General features: G+C 50.6%; 3 protein-coding genes and 1 non-coding gene across 4 annotated transcripts; 2 read left to right on the forward strand and 2 right to left on the reverse strand.

Moving 5' to 3' along the window:
* Positions 1–137: 137 nt before the first annotated feature.
* Positions 138–2579, forward strand: F4807DRAFT_469949 (uncharacterized protein; the record flags this gene model as incomplete). Its single annotated transcript, XM_048002772.1, has 2 exons — positions 138–164; positions 677–2579. The coding sequence occupies 2 exons, from the start codon at positions 138–140 to the stop codon at positions 2117–2119; spliced, it is 1470 nt and encodes a 489-aa protein (XP_047851251.1). The 3' UTR covers positions 2120–2579.
* A 237-nt stretch (positions 2580–2816) lies between these two features.
* Positions 2817–2906, reverse strand: F4807DRAFT_t119. The gene has a single exon. It is a non-coding gene; the product is annotated as a tRNA-Pro (tRNA).
* A 1534-nt stretch (positions 2907–4440) lies between these two features.
* F4807DRAFT_221278 (uncharacterized protein) lies at positions 4441–9552 on the reverse strand. Its single transcript, XM_047994067.1, has 3 exons — positions 8028–9552; positions 7748–7952; positions 4441–7695 (listed from the first exon to the last, which is right to left on the reverse strand). Exons 1-3 carry the CDS (start codon positions 9263–9265, stop codon positions 4582–4584), a joined length of 4557 nt encoding a protein of 1518 aa, XP_047851252.1. The 5' UTR covers positions 9266–9552; the 3' UTR covers positions 4441–4581.
* A 4015-nt stretch (positions 9553–13567) lies between these two features.
* F4807DRAFT_438049 (uncharacterized protein) lies at positions 13568–14639 on the forward strand. Its single transcript, XM_047999098.1, has 3 exons — positions 13568–13906; positions 13987–14202; positions 14308–14639. The coding sequence occupies exons 1-3, from the start codon at positions 13867–13869 to the stop codon at positions 14403–14405; spliced, it is 354 nt and encodes a 117-aa protein (XP_047851253.1). The 5' UTR covers positions 13568–13866; the 3' UTR covers positions 14406–14639.
* Positions 14640–14790: the final 151 nt, after the last annotated feature.

The raw sequence follows: 14790 nt of genomic DNA on the forward strand, positions 1-14790 counted from the left end.
CCTTGGCGTTTTCATCAACATTCGCGGTCTTGTACCTAACGTACTTCCCACGTAGCAGTTCTCGTGAAACATATCCATCTGCCGGCCGAGAGGTGGGATGTTGTCGAAACCGCTGGCATGACTAGGTACTAGTATAAATGCTTAAAACATATTTCGTTAGGTACGTAGGTACTTAAGTCAAATGATCCCCTTATGGAGGGAAACTACTGTGTGTGGGAGGAGGGGCGGGGGGGTGGTGATTCAAATTTAATAGTCTTCGCGAATAGCTTACGCGTGTTGTTTTTTTCTTTCTTTTCGAAACGCCTATTAGCTACAACGATTGTGATAACCGGCACTATCTAGGTAGTGCGCCGGTGATTGCGCCTACCCCACAGTAGGGCACTGACTGAGTCAATAGCAAGACCCCTTGGCTCGACTACGCGGCTCGCTAGACGTAGACCAATACTAATGTCAGAATGCCGATGAAGGCTATGGGATCATCTGGCATTTGTCGGTCATCGTGGCGGTGCATGACGCCACAATCAATATCTTTCCGCCTCTGCACTAGTTCCCGTCTTACAGACTCCACTCCCTACCGTCCTCGGAATTATTCCTCGGATTTAGGATGGAGTCGGATGATCGCTTTCTTTCACGGAGCCGTCGAGGACCCGGATCATCCTCATCTAATCTCCCACAGCTTCCTAACGTGGACGGCCTGCTGGTTACGGCGGACAACCCAGCCCGCGCCGACTTGTTAGGGAACCGGATGGACCACGCACGATGCGCAGCTCTCCACAACCACCTCGTGCGCTACGCCTGGCTCGCCGAAGGCCATGCACCAGCTAGTCTGCAAGGTAACAACACCAACACCTTTTTCACCACCCACGGTGCCACCGCCGAGGCTCTCCGCCCGCGGCTCCACCCCTCGCTAGCAGCCTTCCTCGACGCCGTCATGCTCCCTCCCGCCGATGGACCCGAGCCCGCGCCCTTCTTCTTCTGGGCCAGCGAGCTCTCCGACCCGGACTGCCTTTTCGCCGACCAGACCGCCGACTTGTTCGACCAGCCGGCAGACAGCGTAGTGTGCTTGTACCTGCCCAACGTCGGCCAGGGCGGAGAATCCGGCGGCGGCGTATTCTACCACCAGGGCTACCACCGCGCCGCCGTCTTCATGCACATGGACGACCATGACTATGCCCTGCCCGTCGAGGAGCATCCATCGCTTTGGCATCCCCTCGAGACCGTCCTCTCTAACTGGATCGACCTCATCCGTCTCGGCAAGGTCGTGGCCTCACCTAGGGACGCGCCTGCCCTATTCGGCAGCGAAAAGATCGGGCCCTGGGAGTGGCGGCCCTATGGCGAGGCTCAGGTCGCTGCTTGTGTCTGCGCGTGGGATCGGCTGTGCGACTCTATCGAGGCGCGCGTCATTCCGTTGCTACCAACTAGTGCTACCACCACCGGAGTCGAGCCTAGACCACTGCTCGCACCCTCCGTCTTAGACGCCGCGTCGGTACCCTCCCCTTCCTTCGCACGCGCCTTCCTATCCCGCGCCCGGCGCCCCCGATTCCACCACATCGCTCCAGGCCTCCTTCTACCCCCCGCAGACGCGCGCGAATTCGCAGCGTCGCAACCCTTCACCAGGCTTCCGCGAGGCCCGCAGGCCATACCACCGGTCCGCCTCTTCCCCACCGCAAGAAGCGATCTCGAGGCCGACTTAGCGGGCCGCTCAAGTCCGTCCTGCAGCGACTTCCGCGCGACGTCCCGGGTCCCTGCCGGCGTCTACAGCGAGTCTGTCGAGAGGGACGCGTACGACAACGCCGAGGAGGGCTTCCGGCTGCTGTTGCCGTACGGCCTGGATGGCGACGTCGGAGACGACGACGCGGGTGCGGGCGCGCGGAAGAGCGATGGGTCGTTTGTCGAGACGGGAGCGGTGGCTGAGCTGTTTCAGCATGGATATAAGCCTTTCGGCGGCGACTATTACCGCCCTCAGCGTCTGGAGCGCTTGCTGGATCATTGGCGCGGACTGGTCGAAGAAGGCGTTTGGTCTGTTAGCCCACAGGGGGTAGAGGGCACCATTGATACTTTCAGGCAGGCTGATACGGCGGCGCACTGGAGAGATTATGTCATTTCGCCGACTTGGTAATGAAGGGTGGTGTTCTTTGACTGGAAATCTCGCACCCACCATCCCTAGCCCCGATGCCACACTTCCCCCGGTATACCGCCGACTTAGGGATGATTATGGCCTCCGTCAGACCGGTGCATGGAACCATTGAAGTATGAAATTTCTGATTATGTCTACCGCGTTACCAGGAACAAGACTTACGTTGGCACCCAGTTCAGCGTATGTGACTCCGCGTCCAGCTTCAGCGGGAACTCGAGCGATTGTTGCTCTGGATCTACTAATTGTTACAGCGGCGCCTCTACGTTTTGATGATATTGCGTTGTGGGAAATTATTTGTGTACCCTTTTGCAGTGATACCAATACGTCCTTTCTGACCATCCACCAGAAACTCGTAGTATTGGTTAAGACATTCGATGTTCATATCGGCGATATTTAAGCCTCTGATGCTATGAACATCCAAAGAGTTGGTAATAATACCTATTATATATATTAGGTATCGATTTTTACAACATTCCCTCACGTTTCTGGGCCCCATTCGAACTTACCATAAAACCCACTAGGTCAACTGTGGAGCCTAGCCCCTATTCAACACCCACTATACACGCACCACACCCACAACCCCATCGTACCAAAATCGGCGCAAAAAAGGAACTGCTTACGCAACCACAACAACAACGAAGGCCACGATAGCGCCAAATAGGTAGCCAAAAGGAAAAAAGGGCTTGGCCGGGGATTGAACCCGGGACCTCGCGCAAGCAATGCCATAGGTTTTCCCTAAGCGCGAATCATACCACTAGACCACCAAGCCTTATCCAAGTCTCCCAGGACTGAATGCGAGTGACTGGTTCTTCAATTGTCGAAAAGGCGGCTTGTTGAGCCTTATGTATCAAAGTTTGTATCCACTCTGTTTACGTAGTTTGTACAAGGTCCAATAGACCCATCTGTCGTATGGGGGCAGATGCGAAAGCACCAGGTCAGTGGTTTCTATGTGGACTAAGTGGTCCGTAAGAATGAAGGTTAAAGAGGAGACAAATGCAATGGCTGTATTGGGGATACATTGGCGTTGGTGATTGAGGCAGAATTCAATTCTGAATATTTGCGTTGTATATCATGTGCTCTCTACTTCATGAGTCTTTCATTCCTCACATCTCTCTCATTTATCGTCATAGACTGCGGTTCTTGCATATCTCCTAACTTGCAGACTGGTGTCGCTCTCAAAATTGCTCAATGCTCTGAGGCACAGAAAGATGTTTGAAAGTCATTGTTAGAAGATGATGGTTTTGTTGGCAACTGGAATCGAAGGGGGGCCAGGGGGAGAAAAACGATTTCAGCTTGCATAGTTCCAAAACGATCACCAGGTAAACAGATAGGAATCTCATAACCACTATGGTTTTTATGGTACCGCCTACCTATCTACCATGTATACGCCCAAACACATTTATATCTATATGATGACATCTACTCTTTTTAAATGATATCCATAGAAGTAAACATCAACACACATCGCGAAACGAGACAAGCACCTACGAACTCCAAACCAAACGCTCATGAAGCACCCTCATCACCGACCCAAGGACATGCCACCAACTCTCAACCAGAGCCATAGGTAGGATAACGAACAGTTCCCTAGCCCCTACTCTGCCCACATCAGACATATCCCCCCCACTTCTAGAACACATCATATCACCCATATAGCCGCCTCACGAACACGGTCACCATCACACACCACTGGGAACATCACATAACAGACACAACAGCAACATAAAGTAACTTAGATGCATTTCTCTCTTCTCTCCTCTTCTCTACTCTCCCTCGCTTTCTCCCCTCACCTCATCTACAACTACCTCCACTCGACTTCTCACATCATCCTACACTTATCCACCACCATCACCACCACCTTTCTCCTTCTATACACATCGCATCCCCACATAAACAGGAACGCAACCGCAATCGAAAGAACCCAACCGCCGAACCCAAATCCCATGCCCTGTACCGCTGAACCCCTCTCCCTTAATAAAAGAAAATGCCCAGAGATAGTGATAGAAAAAGGAAAAAGACAAGAGCTCATTCGGGAAACGGCATCGTTTCCCAACCCAGATATCAAACGCGTGATTCGACACGCGCTCCGTGACAAAAGCAAGAACCCAAAGCTCAGCAGATGTATCGTAATCGTGAATGCCGTGTGCCCCGCGATGATATGAGTAAAGTAGCAGATGAGACCAACCAAAAAAAAGGAAAACGTGACTGGTGTTGAGGCTAGGGCCTTCTTGCTCTCCGTTGAGCAAAGGCCGTATGCATAGATAGATAAATAGACAGTTAGATAGGTAGATAACAATGATAGCTCCAATCCCAGATGTTGAAGTCGCGTCGCTAATATTCTCGTTGGTTCGGCTGACACCTAATTACGAACCCCCTCCTATCGATACATGCCGGTAGATAATAATAATAATTGGAAGTGATCCTGTTTGCCCTCGTAGGCTATATTACTTGATCTTCCGGGCGTCGAACAGCGTCAAGCTTAAGCTCGTATCGTTCTCGCCCACATTAGGGGTGGGTTCGTTGAGAATTTCCCATCTCCTGAAGACGAAAGGGGTTAATCTTTCGGGTATCATGCTCATGCCCATTGCCATCGCTCTTCTTTCATGGATACCGGAGGGCTGCTTGTCCCGGTGGGCCAACATGAAATCCTCTGCTGGGTTCGGAGCGAAGCTAAATAGATATTTGAGTCTAGGGTCGGCGGTGGCGTCTTTCACCGCACGCACGCATGATTGGCGCGCGTCTTCGGATAAGCTATCAACGAGTGCGAGTGCGATATCGAATGCCTGCTGGCCAAGATTGGAAGATGGGTGGTTGTCGAGTTCTTGGACAAGGCCGGCAAGAACGATTAAAGCGCGGCCACGGATTTCGCCTCCCTGTAATGCTAATCTCGAGGCGTCTATTGCGCTCGCGGATGGTGAGGTGTAAAGAGTCAGGTAAGAGAAGAGAAGGGGAAGCCAATGCGAAAGCACAGCACTTCTCAATGAGGTATATTCGTTGGCCCGCGAGGCTAGAATATCCCACAGATCGGCGAGCTTGTCCACCAAGGCGCTGGAGAGCGGAGACACCTTTGACCCCGACCCTCCGCGGAAAATTGAGTCGATAACTGTTAATAAATTTTCCGCCATATGAATATCCTTATAACATAAGGTCTCATCTGGGGGATTCTTCAGAGACGGAATAATATCGAGAAAACGTGATTCCGCCCGGTTTCTCATGTGTTGCGTAATGTCAGGGGCAAGAGAAGGTAGCATACCCGTCCACATGATATTATTAGCGTCGATGGCGTTGTCGAGGGCTTTTGACAGCAGCTCGAATTGCGAGTGAACCCTCTCGGATGCTTCCAGACCGCTGGATTCGTCGATTGCAAGGTTTAATGAAAGCTTGACCTGACAGAAGGGCAACGTGAATTCGTTTGCCAACTCCAGAACCTGCTCAAAAGATTTTTGTCCGCCACCTCCATGGGGAACTAGTAGTTTCGTAGTCCACCTTTCAATAAGTGTAGCTAATTTTGGTTCGGGACTTTTCAGCGAAACCACTCGACTGGCAGCACTCGGATCAACAAGCACTAAGTCTCGGAAGAGCTCGAGGAGGCGATCCTTAGTTTGCTCATCCTCAAGCGGTTGTTCGATCATGACTTGCTGATTGCGAGATTCTGAGTATTCCGCTAGTGCATCACGGATTAGAGGCATTAACTCCTTCGCATGGTCGCGCTTGGCGTGATCTTGAATGATACGGAAGCGATAGCAGTCCTCCGAAGTCATGATTGGGCTGGGGCTAAATGGCGTCATCAACATTTGCAGTATTTCCTGCATGTAAATAGAAGCAAACCCCGCGGCCCTCGGAAGCTGGTTGGTTTGGCCACGTGACCTCGTAGCAGTTGAGAATAGGATGGGAAGAGTCAGACAACCCGAACTAAAGAGAGGCGGGAAGAGCTCGGAAACGGGTCGTCGGTTCGGTAGCCTGCGTATATGTTGGACCCAGTCCCTCATGAGCTCCTTAAAATGGTGGATGTCGAATACGCGTAGTCTCATAAGAAGGATACAGCAGAGTCGTTGACGTTCGTCCTTTTTACCCCAGTAAGACTGTAGTCTCTTCGCGATTGCGTAGAATAGATGTTCCATCGTCCGCTTGTCGGCGCTCGAGTAAGTGGCAAGCTTCTCTATCTGCTCGCTTAATTCTGTCTCCACGTCTTGGAGCTGTGTAGCCATATTATCAGACAGCGGAGATGAGGCGTCAGCGGCGCTACTACGGTCTAACCGAACTAAGTCATTGTGCAATTGCGCCGACACGTCCTCGAAACCAGTCAAGCGTGGTGCCAGGTTGGCAAGAGAAGCAAGCAGCGGCCGTGCACCTACGCCTTGCTGCTCTAAGATAACCTTGAGTCGGTCATAAAGAATCTGGAAGAGCGGCTTGGCCGCCCCAGTTGCGGTGAATACCGGTAGATGAAGGTTAATAGTGTCTGTGCAGCATGCGAGAAGTTCAGCATTGGAACATGGTGCAGCCAGCTTCAAGACATTTTCCATCATAGTATAATCCTCGGCGGCTTCAAGCAGCGTCCGTATCGTCTCAAACATTGTTTTAGGCAATTCCATGCCCCCTTTGGCTGACTGTAAATTATGAGCAAAACTGCCGACAAAGTTGTTGCTAAGCCACGAGGAAACGGTCGTTTTGAGCGAACGGCTGCTCAAGTGGATTAGTCTCGATAGCTTCTTTAAGCTCATCGGCTTTCTTTGCAACGGGGCATCATCGGGTCCCAGGGGAATGGAAAGTGTGCCCTTAACACAACTTATTGCCATTGCAATATCCTTTGCCTCGTCCTCTACCGAAAAACATGCCCTTCGTAGTAGGGTCGCCCTTAAGTTTTTCATGGACTCGTTCAAAGAATGGATGGGAATCTCGACGAGAAGTCTAGTAATGCAAGGTCCATCCGGCGCCGTTTGACTAGCATCCAAGAGACCACCACGCGCTATGAGCCATTGTATATATTGCGGGACTAAGAAGTGGCCGGACCGAGCGAGCTCCGATACAACATGATAGACGAGGTGCTTTCGAGCGATTTCTTGGAGCGGGTCGGCGTCTAAAAAGTCTAGGACGGCTCTGGTGACATCGATATCGAAGTCCGTGGACGAACGAAGGAGCGTTGTAGCAATGTACACCTTAGCAACTCCAGGTCGATACAGCGAAGTACACCATTCTAAAATAGTCCTCACTATAGATAATTTATTTTCACTCGTTTTCCAAAGCTGCTTAGGGATCGCATCGTCAAGGGGCGTTCGATGTATGCTGTCAAGTAGCTGTACTACTATACTTCGGAGGGCAGGCTGAGATTTGGCATTGGAGCTCGTTAAATAGTCATTACGCAGGTCGATCGCTTTAAGCGCCCTCGATCTCGATTCGGTATTATTCGCAGCGGAGGCTTCGGCTAAGGAGTCACGAAATTTCAACCAAGTTGCGGGGCACACAAAGTTCTCGGGGCTGGTTAGAAGTAGAGATTCTACTAAAGCTTGTAAGCGTGTAGCAAGAGGGAGCAAGATGTCACGGTCGGGGTGATAATATATCTGTGCGTATGGTTAGCTAGTAAAGTTGAAAAACATGCTTAAGGGGGCATACAGATGAGTGATGTGAGAGAATAGCGTTTACTAATCGTCGGCCATGTCTTCTTAATTTGAGGATATCTTTCCAGTATATCTGGATAATCAGAAGCCACATGGGCAATTTAGCTTGGTTACTATTTTCCAAGCCGGAGACCAGCCAGTCCATATAATGGTCGCGGTCTAAAAGGTGTTCGGCGTAAAGGTGCGTGGCGAGGCGGATGCTGTAGGTAGTTAGCGCCAGTACTACTGAGCCATCACGATGTTGCGGGACAGCACGGGATAACGTTACTACTTACGCATATGTAACCTTCGTCTTCCAATCTTCCTCGCTAAACGCATTGGTGACAGATTCGACGAATTGTTCGACAAACACGGTCCAATCTCTAATCCACTTGGCTTCCCCGCCCATGACGAATGTACCATTTACCCCTTTCCTCTTAAAGGCGCGAATTTCGTTCGCCCCGACGCACTTGGCGAGCCATACAGCACGGTCGGTGGGAACGTTCTTATTCAAGCATTGCTCAAGCAAGATTTTGCCACGAATACCATGAGGTATGGTTCGACTAAGACGCCTGAGGGATATGGCAGGATTGGCGAGGTCTTTCAGCCAAATCTCTCGTTTCGTATCGGTTAACGTGACACGAGGTGGGGGTTTGAAGGTGGAAGCGGACGTGATCTGGCCACTATGTCGCCTTTGATTCAATATGCCAGTGAATAATGATGATAGCGTATGAAGGCCATTTTTATGTTTCATGGCGGGAAACAACGGGGCCTTGGCAGATGCCGGTTCCTGCGTGGACTGCGCCGGTGCCTTGTCGAAGAACCCATGCCTGATGATGCTATCCGTAAACTGGTCTTCGGGATGCTGTCCATTCCAAGGGTAGAAATCAGCGAAACCTGCGCATAGGTCAGTAGACGCACGAGCGGTATCCTTAGTTCTTGTTTTACCGGCCGGCTCTGGCTTGCCCATACTTGGGTAGCGGGGAGCGATCGATGGCGTCTCGAGGACGAATGGTTTCGGACGAGCATCCTTCTTAGGAGGCGTGCTCGTCATCGTACTCGAAGGTTCCGGGCGCTTGGCGGGTACCGCGAGCCGGGTTCGATGAGGAGGCATGGGCAGCGGGACTGAGTCATCATCGGCAGTCTGACACCTCGACGTACGCGGAGTCATATCACCAGCATCGGAAACGTCATTCATCGACATTACTCGCGACGGAGTGAAGACTTTGTTGGCAGAAATAGCATCCAGATTCTGCGGGGATTCGCTGAAGCCCGGATGTTCGATGCCATCGTTGGCGAGCTCAAGTTTGAGCCTCGACCCTCCCCTTCTGGGAAGGGTATTATACCGATTCTGTGCAACATCGCCTAGGTCGGAAGACTGCTCGCTAAAGGTGTCCGACTTTCGTATAGGGGATTGGGGGAGGTATTGCTGTGAGAGGGTTCGTTGGTGGGTAGGGGATTGCGACAACCCCGAGCCGCTCAAAGTTCTCTGAGGCTGTCGCTGAGGGACGGCCATGGGGGGCCTAGAGGTCATCGCGGGCGAGCGATTTGTTGATGCGCCATTTCTTCATGAAGTCGGAATAGGTGTTGGGGAGGTAGTTGGAGGTATTTGGGTTCGGAAGCGAATTCGAGTCTAGGGATGCGATTCCGCGAAGGCTCAAAACGCAACGTGAATTACGACTCGGACAGAGACTAGCAGAAGCGAGGGGAGTAAAGCGAATGCAAGCTAGAGAGGATGAAGAGCAAATCTGAAGTAGATTTCTGGAGTATAGTGAAAATTTGGCATGTGCGTATATGTAAATGTAATGTAAGTATGCAATATGTAAGGTAAGTATGATATGTGATGTGGTAAGATGGTTGATGGCTAGCTAAAAAAAGAGCCCTGGAGGTGTTTCTGTGATTACACACACACTTTCCGCCTCACGCTCACGCCTCACATGGACACTTCCGTTGCGGCGAATACGGTGGTAGCGGCAAAAGGTGATCGGGGTTGCGGTTGCGGTAAGAGTGCGTAGTGGTGCGTAGTGTGCGTAGTGCGCAGTTAAGACCAGTAAGGTAAGTGCCCGTTAAGCCAGTTGAGAGCCAGTTGAGAGCCAGGAAGACCCAGGACTATCGAATTAGCACGGGAAGTGGCCAGTGAGCCGTCAGAACCAATGGAGCCATTGGAGCAATTGACCGCATTCTGGGTCGCTCTTGGGTCTTTGGCTCTTGGGGGTGGTCCTTAAGGTGATCAGTGTCAGGGTGATCCAGGCAAGCAGGGTCTGGGTGAATACTGTAGCAGCAAGCAAGGTTGGGGCTGGTTGCTGGTTGGGTTCTCTGCTGCTTCTGGTTTGGCATGATCTGCACGATTGGGATCGGAACCGCGGGAAAATATGCGAACTGACACCATCGCACCTCCCTACCTGTGAATCTGTCTATCCGTACCCTCTTCTTACACATCAAGTACCTCTACCGCACGTCAACCTGCCATTACCACGCTTAAAATGCGAGAGGAGGTACGGTGCATAACTTGCATTTTATCCATTTATACATGTTGATCCAAGTGGTACGTGACACAGTAATAGCGCAGATTCGCTAGATGAAGTGGGTCCCCTGCCACATTAGAAAAAGACAAAAGCCAAATGTATCCCAGTACCTGGCCTATCCGAACTTGACAACATTTGAATGGGAAACGAAAATATTCAATTTTGGACAATTAATACATAAAACATACATACAACCGACACTTGGCAGCCAACTCAAGGGATTATTATTCTATATTCAGCTTTAATCAAACACACAGCTTTAGCAATGCTCAACGGTTGTTACCAGGCATCAAGGACGTATGTAGGTAGGTGTCCAACGAGTACAGCATGTTGGACGTCTCGTCAATCCTTAATAGGACCTAATAATCCCTAATGACCCCTGATAAGAACCTTACCTCACTTAGGCTGCAAAGGCGCTGTTGTTGTAGGCCTTAGGTATGTTGCTGCGGCTATCGTGGAATTGGAATTCGGGTTATTACACGTATAGTAATCAATCAAGGGCTTCCAGTTTCAGCTGGACGTCCTCGGCTTCCTTCCACGCCGCAGCGATCCAAGCCTCTAGAATACGGGTCTCTCTCGGGGCTTCGGCGGCTGAGCCCGTAAGTGGTTTAAGTCCGTTCGGTAATCTTGGAAAAAAGATCATGTAAGATGGGAAGATTAGGAAGATTAGCAACAAAAAGCTTACGCAGCCCAACCGACGGATTACAACCTCGGATTACACATCGCGGGACATCTACTCTCCTCGTCGACCGGAACTTTACGGTAGCCGGAGTTAAAGAAAAAAGATTAAACGAAACAACGATGAATAAGAGAGAGGAAGGGGCGAAACCGAGGCCCCGGACAACCTAATCTGTTAAGTTCACCGGGTTGGCCGGGCCAGACCATAAGATCCTTTCTCTTGGTAAATATAGTTTGCCTAAAACGTATTAAGGCTAGTCAGTCACAGGTTAGCCAAACAAGAATTGAGGTAATCGGTAATCGGTAATCAGTAACAATCGTCACCTGAATCACACCGTGGGACCTGACTGAGGTCATATCGTAGGCGGGGACAAGATCGGATTGGAGCATCATGAGATGATGGGATGTTTCTACGAATAGTGCCATCCCAACAATGACAGCAGCAGCAGCATAGCATCATCAACAAAAAGAAACAGCAGTTGTTGATAAACTACCTAACAACGATGTCCAAGACGCAAGGAGGAAATCATGAGATCGAGTACCAAATAATCTTCTTTGTGTTATGCGCGCCGAATCATTAAGTTCGGGATATGAAAAGGGAAAAAAGGATTGTAGGATGTTCTGACAACAGCTGCGAGAGAGTAGTAGTAAGGACTAAGCAACTCCACCCCCGTCTCGGATGTCCTATTGGATCACCGCCGAAAATTACGAAATTTACCAACCTTTCCCTCGCTGCTCGAAAATACTAGTAAATGCTTCTAGAGGCACGCAAAAGGTCCAAGGCCTGGTCGACCCTATCAACGGCGGTCCAGGCCAGCCCCAGACGCAGGTCATCAATAACCCGCGTCGACCATTGTATCTCTGACAAATGGTTGACCGAATCTCGTCCGCCCTTCGCAGGCAGACCCCCGCAACCAATTGCCGGAAAAGGAGTGGGATATCGACGGATATCGAAACTTCGCCTAACGCCTATTCGGCCGTGAAGTTAACCTACATAATACTCTCAACTGCTTCACGCATTTTCTCAAATGCAGGATCGATTCCTTATGTGTAACATCTCGACGGATTTCACCTATTCCTATCTTATTACAAGGCATGTACGTCCATCCATCCCACTTCATGTGCATATTTAGATGAACAGTGACGGAAGCAATGAACATATAATAATGCAACCAAAGCCCAGCCTGCCCAGCCTACCTTACCAGTCCTTCCCTATTTAGAAGTTGCCAGTCTGTTGAAACTGCCCAACTCGTGTTGCTGTTGCTCCGTCTCGTTTGTCGGGTATCCTGCAAGGGGAATGGCCGCTCGTCCAATCACGACGGACCGCGAATGGCCCTCACCTAATTCGTCTAATTTGTCATTGCATAATAAGTCGGGCAGTACCCGGATAGGCTAATAGACGAGATATGACGTTGTTCTTGTGCATTCAACTGAGGCCGATTTCCGCCAAGGATCGTCAGTTTACGTTCGACGTGAACGGGTGAACGAGCGACATGTTAGGCGGTAGATAGATTTCGGGATTCTTGCAGTAGAGACATATAGACATATATTTATCCCCTCACGGACTAGTGTTGATCACACAAAAGCCCAATACTAACCTAATTACGAACCGTAAGGATCATCGGAGACGCAAACCCCTCTGCAGTTGTCTCACGACTACCATAGGTAGGCATCTTCCACATCTACCACCGCAATACCTAGGTGGTTAGTAAAGTGGCAATCCTCCGAACCCCTTCTCCTCTTACGGTTATTCCTACTTTATCACTGCATCCCATCGGTGGTATCTGTGCCATAGAAACACATAGACATATAACACTAAAGTAAGCCGCATATATGAATTGCGTTGGAGTCCGTGAACCAGGCTCTTGGCCAAACTGGGCGTGCCCTTCGTAGGGCGACGTTCAACGTCGCACAGCTAGATTGATAGATTGATTGAGAGGACGGTTTGGGGTGTGAGGGCATAGCAGAGTCCCACTCGATACCGATACTATCTATATTGCACGTTAAAACCCTACATATAGATAGGGAATAAAGCCCCATCACACATGGGACATCGAAAGTGCCGGCCGGGCTACAAGGCTACTCCGCCATTTCCCGCCTCTCAGCTGTCGTCGGTATTTGGCTCCCTCGTATGCACGATGCACCATGGGTGACACGGACATCGAGCACAAGTAGGTAACACGTACAATATGACAAAACGTACAATAGTTGAGTAGTGAATAGTGAGCAGTAAGTAAAGTAGTGAGACGAGACGAGACGAGACTAGAACCTCGAGAGTTACCTCGACGAGCTCAATATGTGTCTATTATGTATGGATTGTACGAAGGCGGAAGAAGTAGGAATAAGAACCGGACGTGTAAGAATATGCAAAACCTTGGAACTGCACCGGTGACGTTCCGGGCAGGATCATTCAATGAAATGTGCATGCATTCTGAGAGCCGACTTGAAAGAGGTTTAGGGTAGGTAGGTGTAGGATAGGTACGTTAGTATTTCGTACTTACCATCGCTAAACGCAGATCTGGCTGAACCCCGCCCTCCCCAGCGCCCGTTGCCCGTCGCCCGTGTGGCTTTATCGCAACTGGAAAGGTGGGGAAAGGGGGAGTGGAGAAAATCTACCTACCAAACCAGCTAACCAAGCTGCGCAAGCGCCAGAACCGGCTTAGCGTTCGGGTGGACCCCGTCCGGGCCCTGCAGCAGGCCATCCATGGGAACGCGATCGAAAAGCAACGACATCGCATCTTTGCTCTCTACACTACCTATCAGCCCTTTTCCGAAGCTCGGTCGAAAACAACATACATTTACGTAGCGTCGCACACCGAGTAACGGAGGGACAATCCCGTCGATCTCAGCGACGCCCGGCTTATCCGGCATATTCTCGAGAGAAAACGGTAGAGGAGGAGAAAAAAAAGTTAACTGAGGAAGAAGAATAAATATGGCTTCGACGAAGAAGGACATGCGACGGCAGGACCTGGGTAAGCAGCGTTCTCACCCATGCATCGCGTCGCGTCGGCGACTCACATTGCATTCGAAATCACTAACACGCACCCACTAGTCGTCCCGTACCAGGAGCCCGGGCCGAAGGCAGGCGACAACGCCGAGTTCTCGTCGACGCTATCGTCAACATTACCCATGGCCGCCATCTTCACGCGCAACCGGTACATCGGCTGGGCGTCGGTCGTCATCAGCATCCAGAGCTGGCTAGGCGAGGGCGAGGACGCGAGCAAGAGCAGCAGCGCCACGCCCGGCTACTTCACCGTTGGCATGTCCCGTAAGCTTTCCCTTCTCTTTCCCTTGCATTCCCTTCGCTCCTCCTTTCCAATTATAATATTCTGCTGTATGAGAATAGACGTACCTAACATAGGTAAAACGACAGTAATGGCCCTCGCCGTAACCTACCTCCCTCTCTTCCTCCCCCAGCCACCAGGCCAGCGCGCCACCGGCACCGAAGCCGCAGCTCCTGTCCCTCAATGAAGCATCGAAGTACCAAAAATAGCATAATTGTATGTGTAAGAGTAGCCAGGTGGGCAAAAAAAAGAAAAGATTCTAATAACCGAGTGTGCGTGTACGTTGTTGGAGTCAAATAGACGACGAATAATGGAAAATAACTGATGAGTCAACCCCCCTTGAAACTACTACACCTGGGGGATCCGAGCCTTGTACATATAATGCACATAAAAAAAATCATCATAAAGTGATAACACCAGTGATGACATCCAATCTCGTAATTCTAATATCATTATAAACAGTCCCAGCCCAGCCCGAGCGTAGCCAACCGCCGGCAGCTACCTAGTAAGCTAAGCAAGAACGCGCAATCTCGTGAAGCGGTATACTACAGCAAGGAATCATAGTAGTAGAG

This window comes from Annulohypoxylon truncatum (assembly GCF_022578515.1).
Source record: "Annulohypoxylon truncatum strain CBS 140777 unplaced genomic scaffold F4807scaffold_32, whole genome shotgun sequence".
Lineage (NCBI taxonomy): Eukaryota > Fungi > Ascomycota > Sordariomycetes > Xylariales > Hypoxylaceae > Annulohypoxylon > Annulohypoxylon truncatum.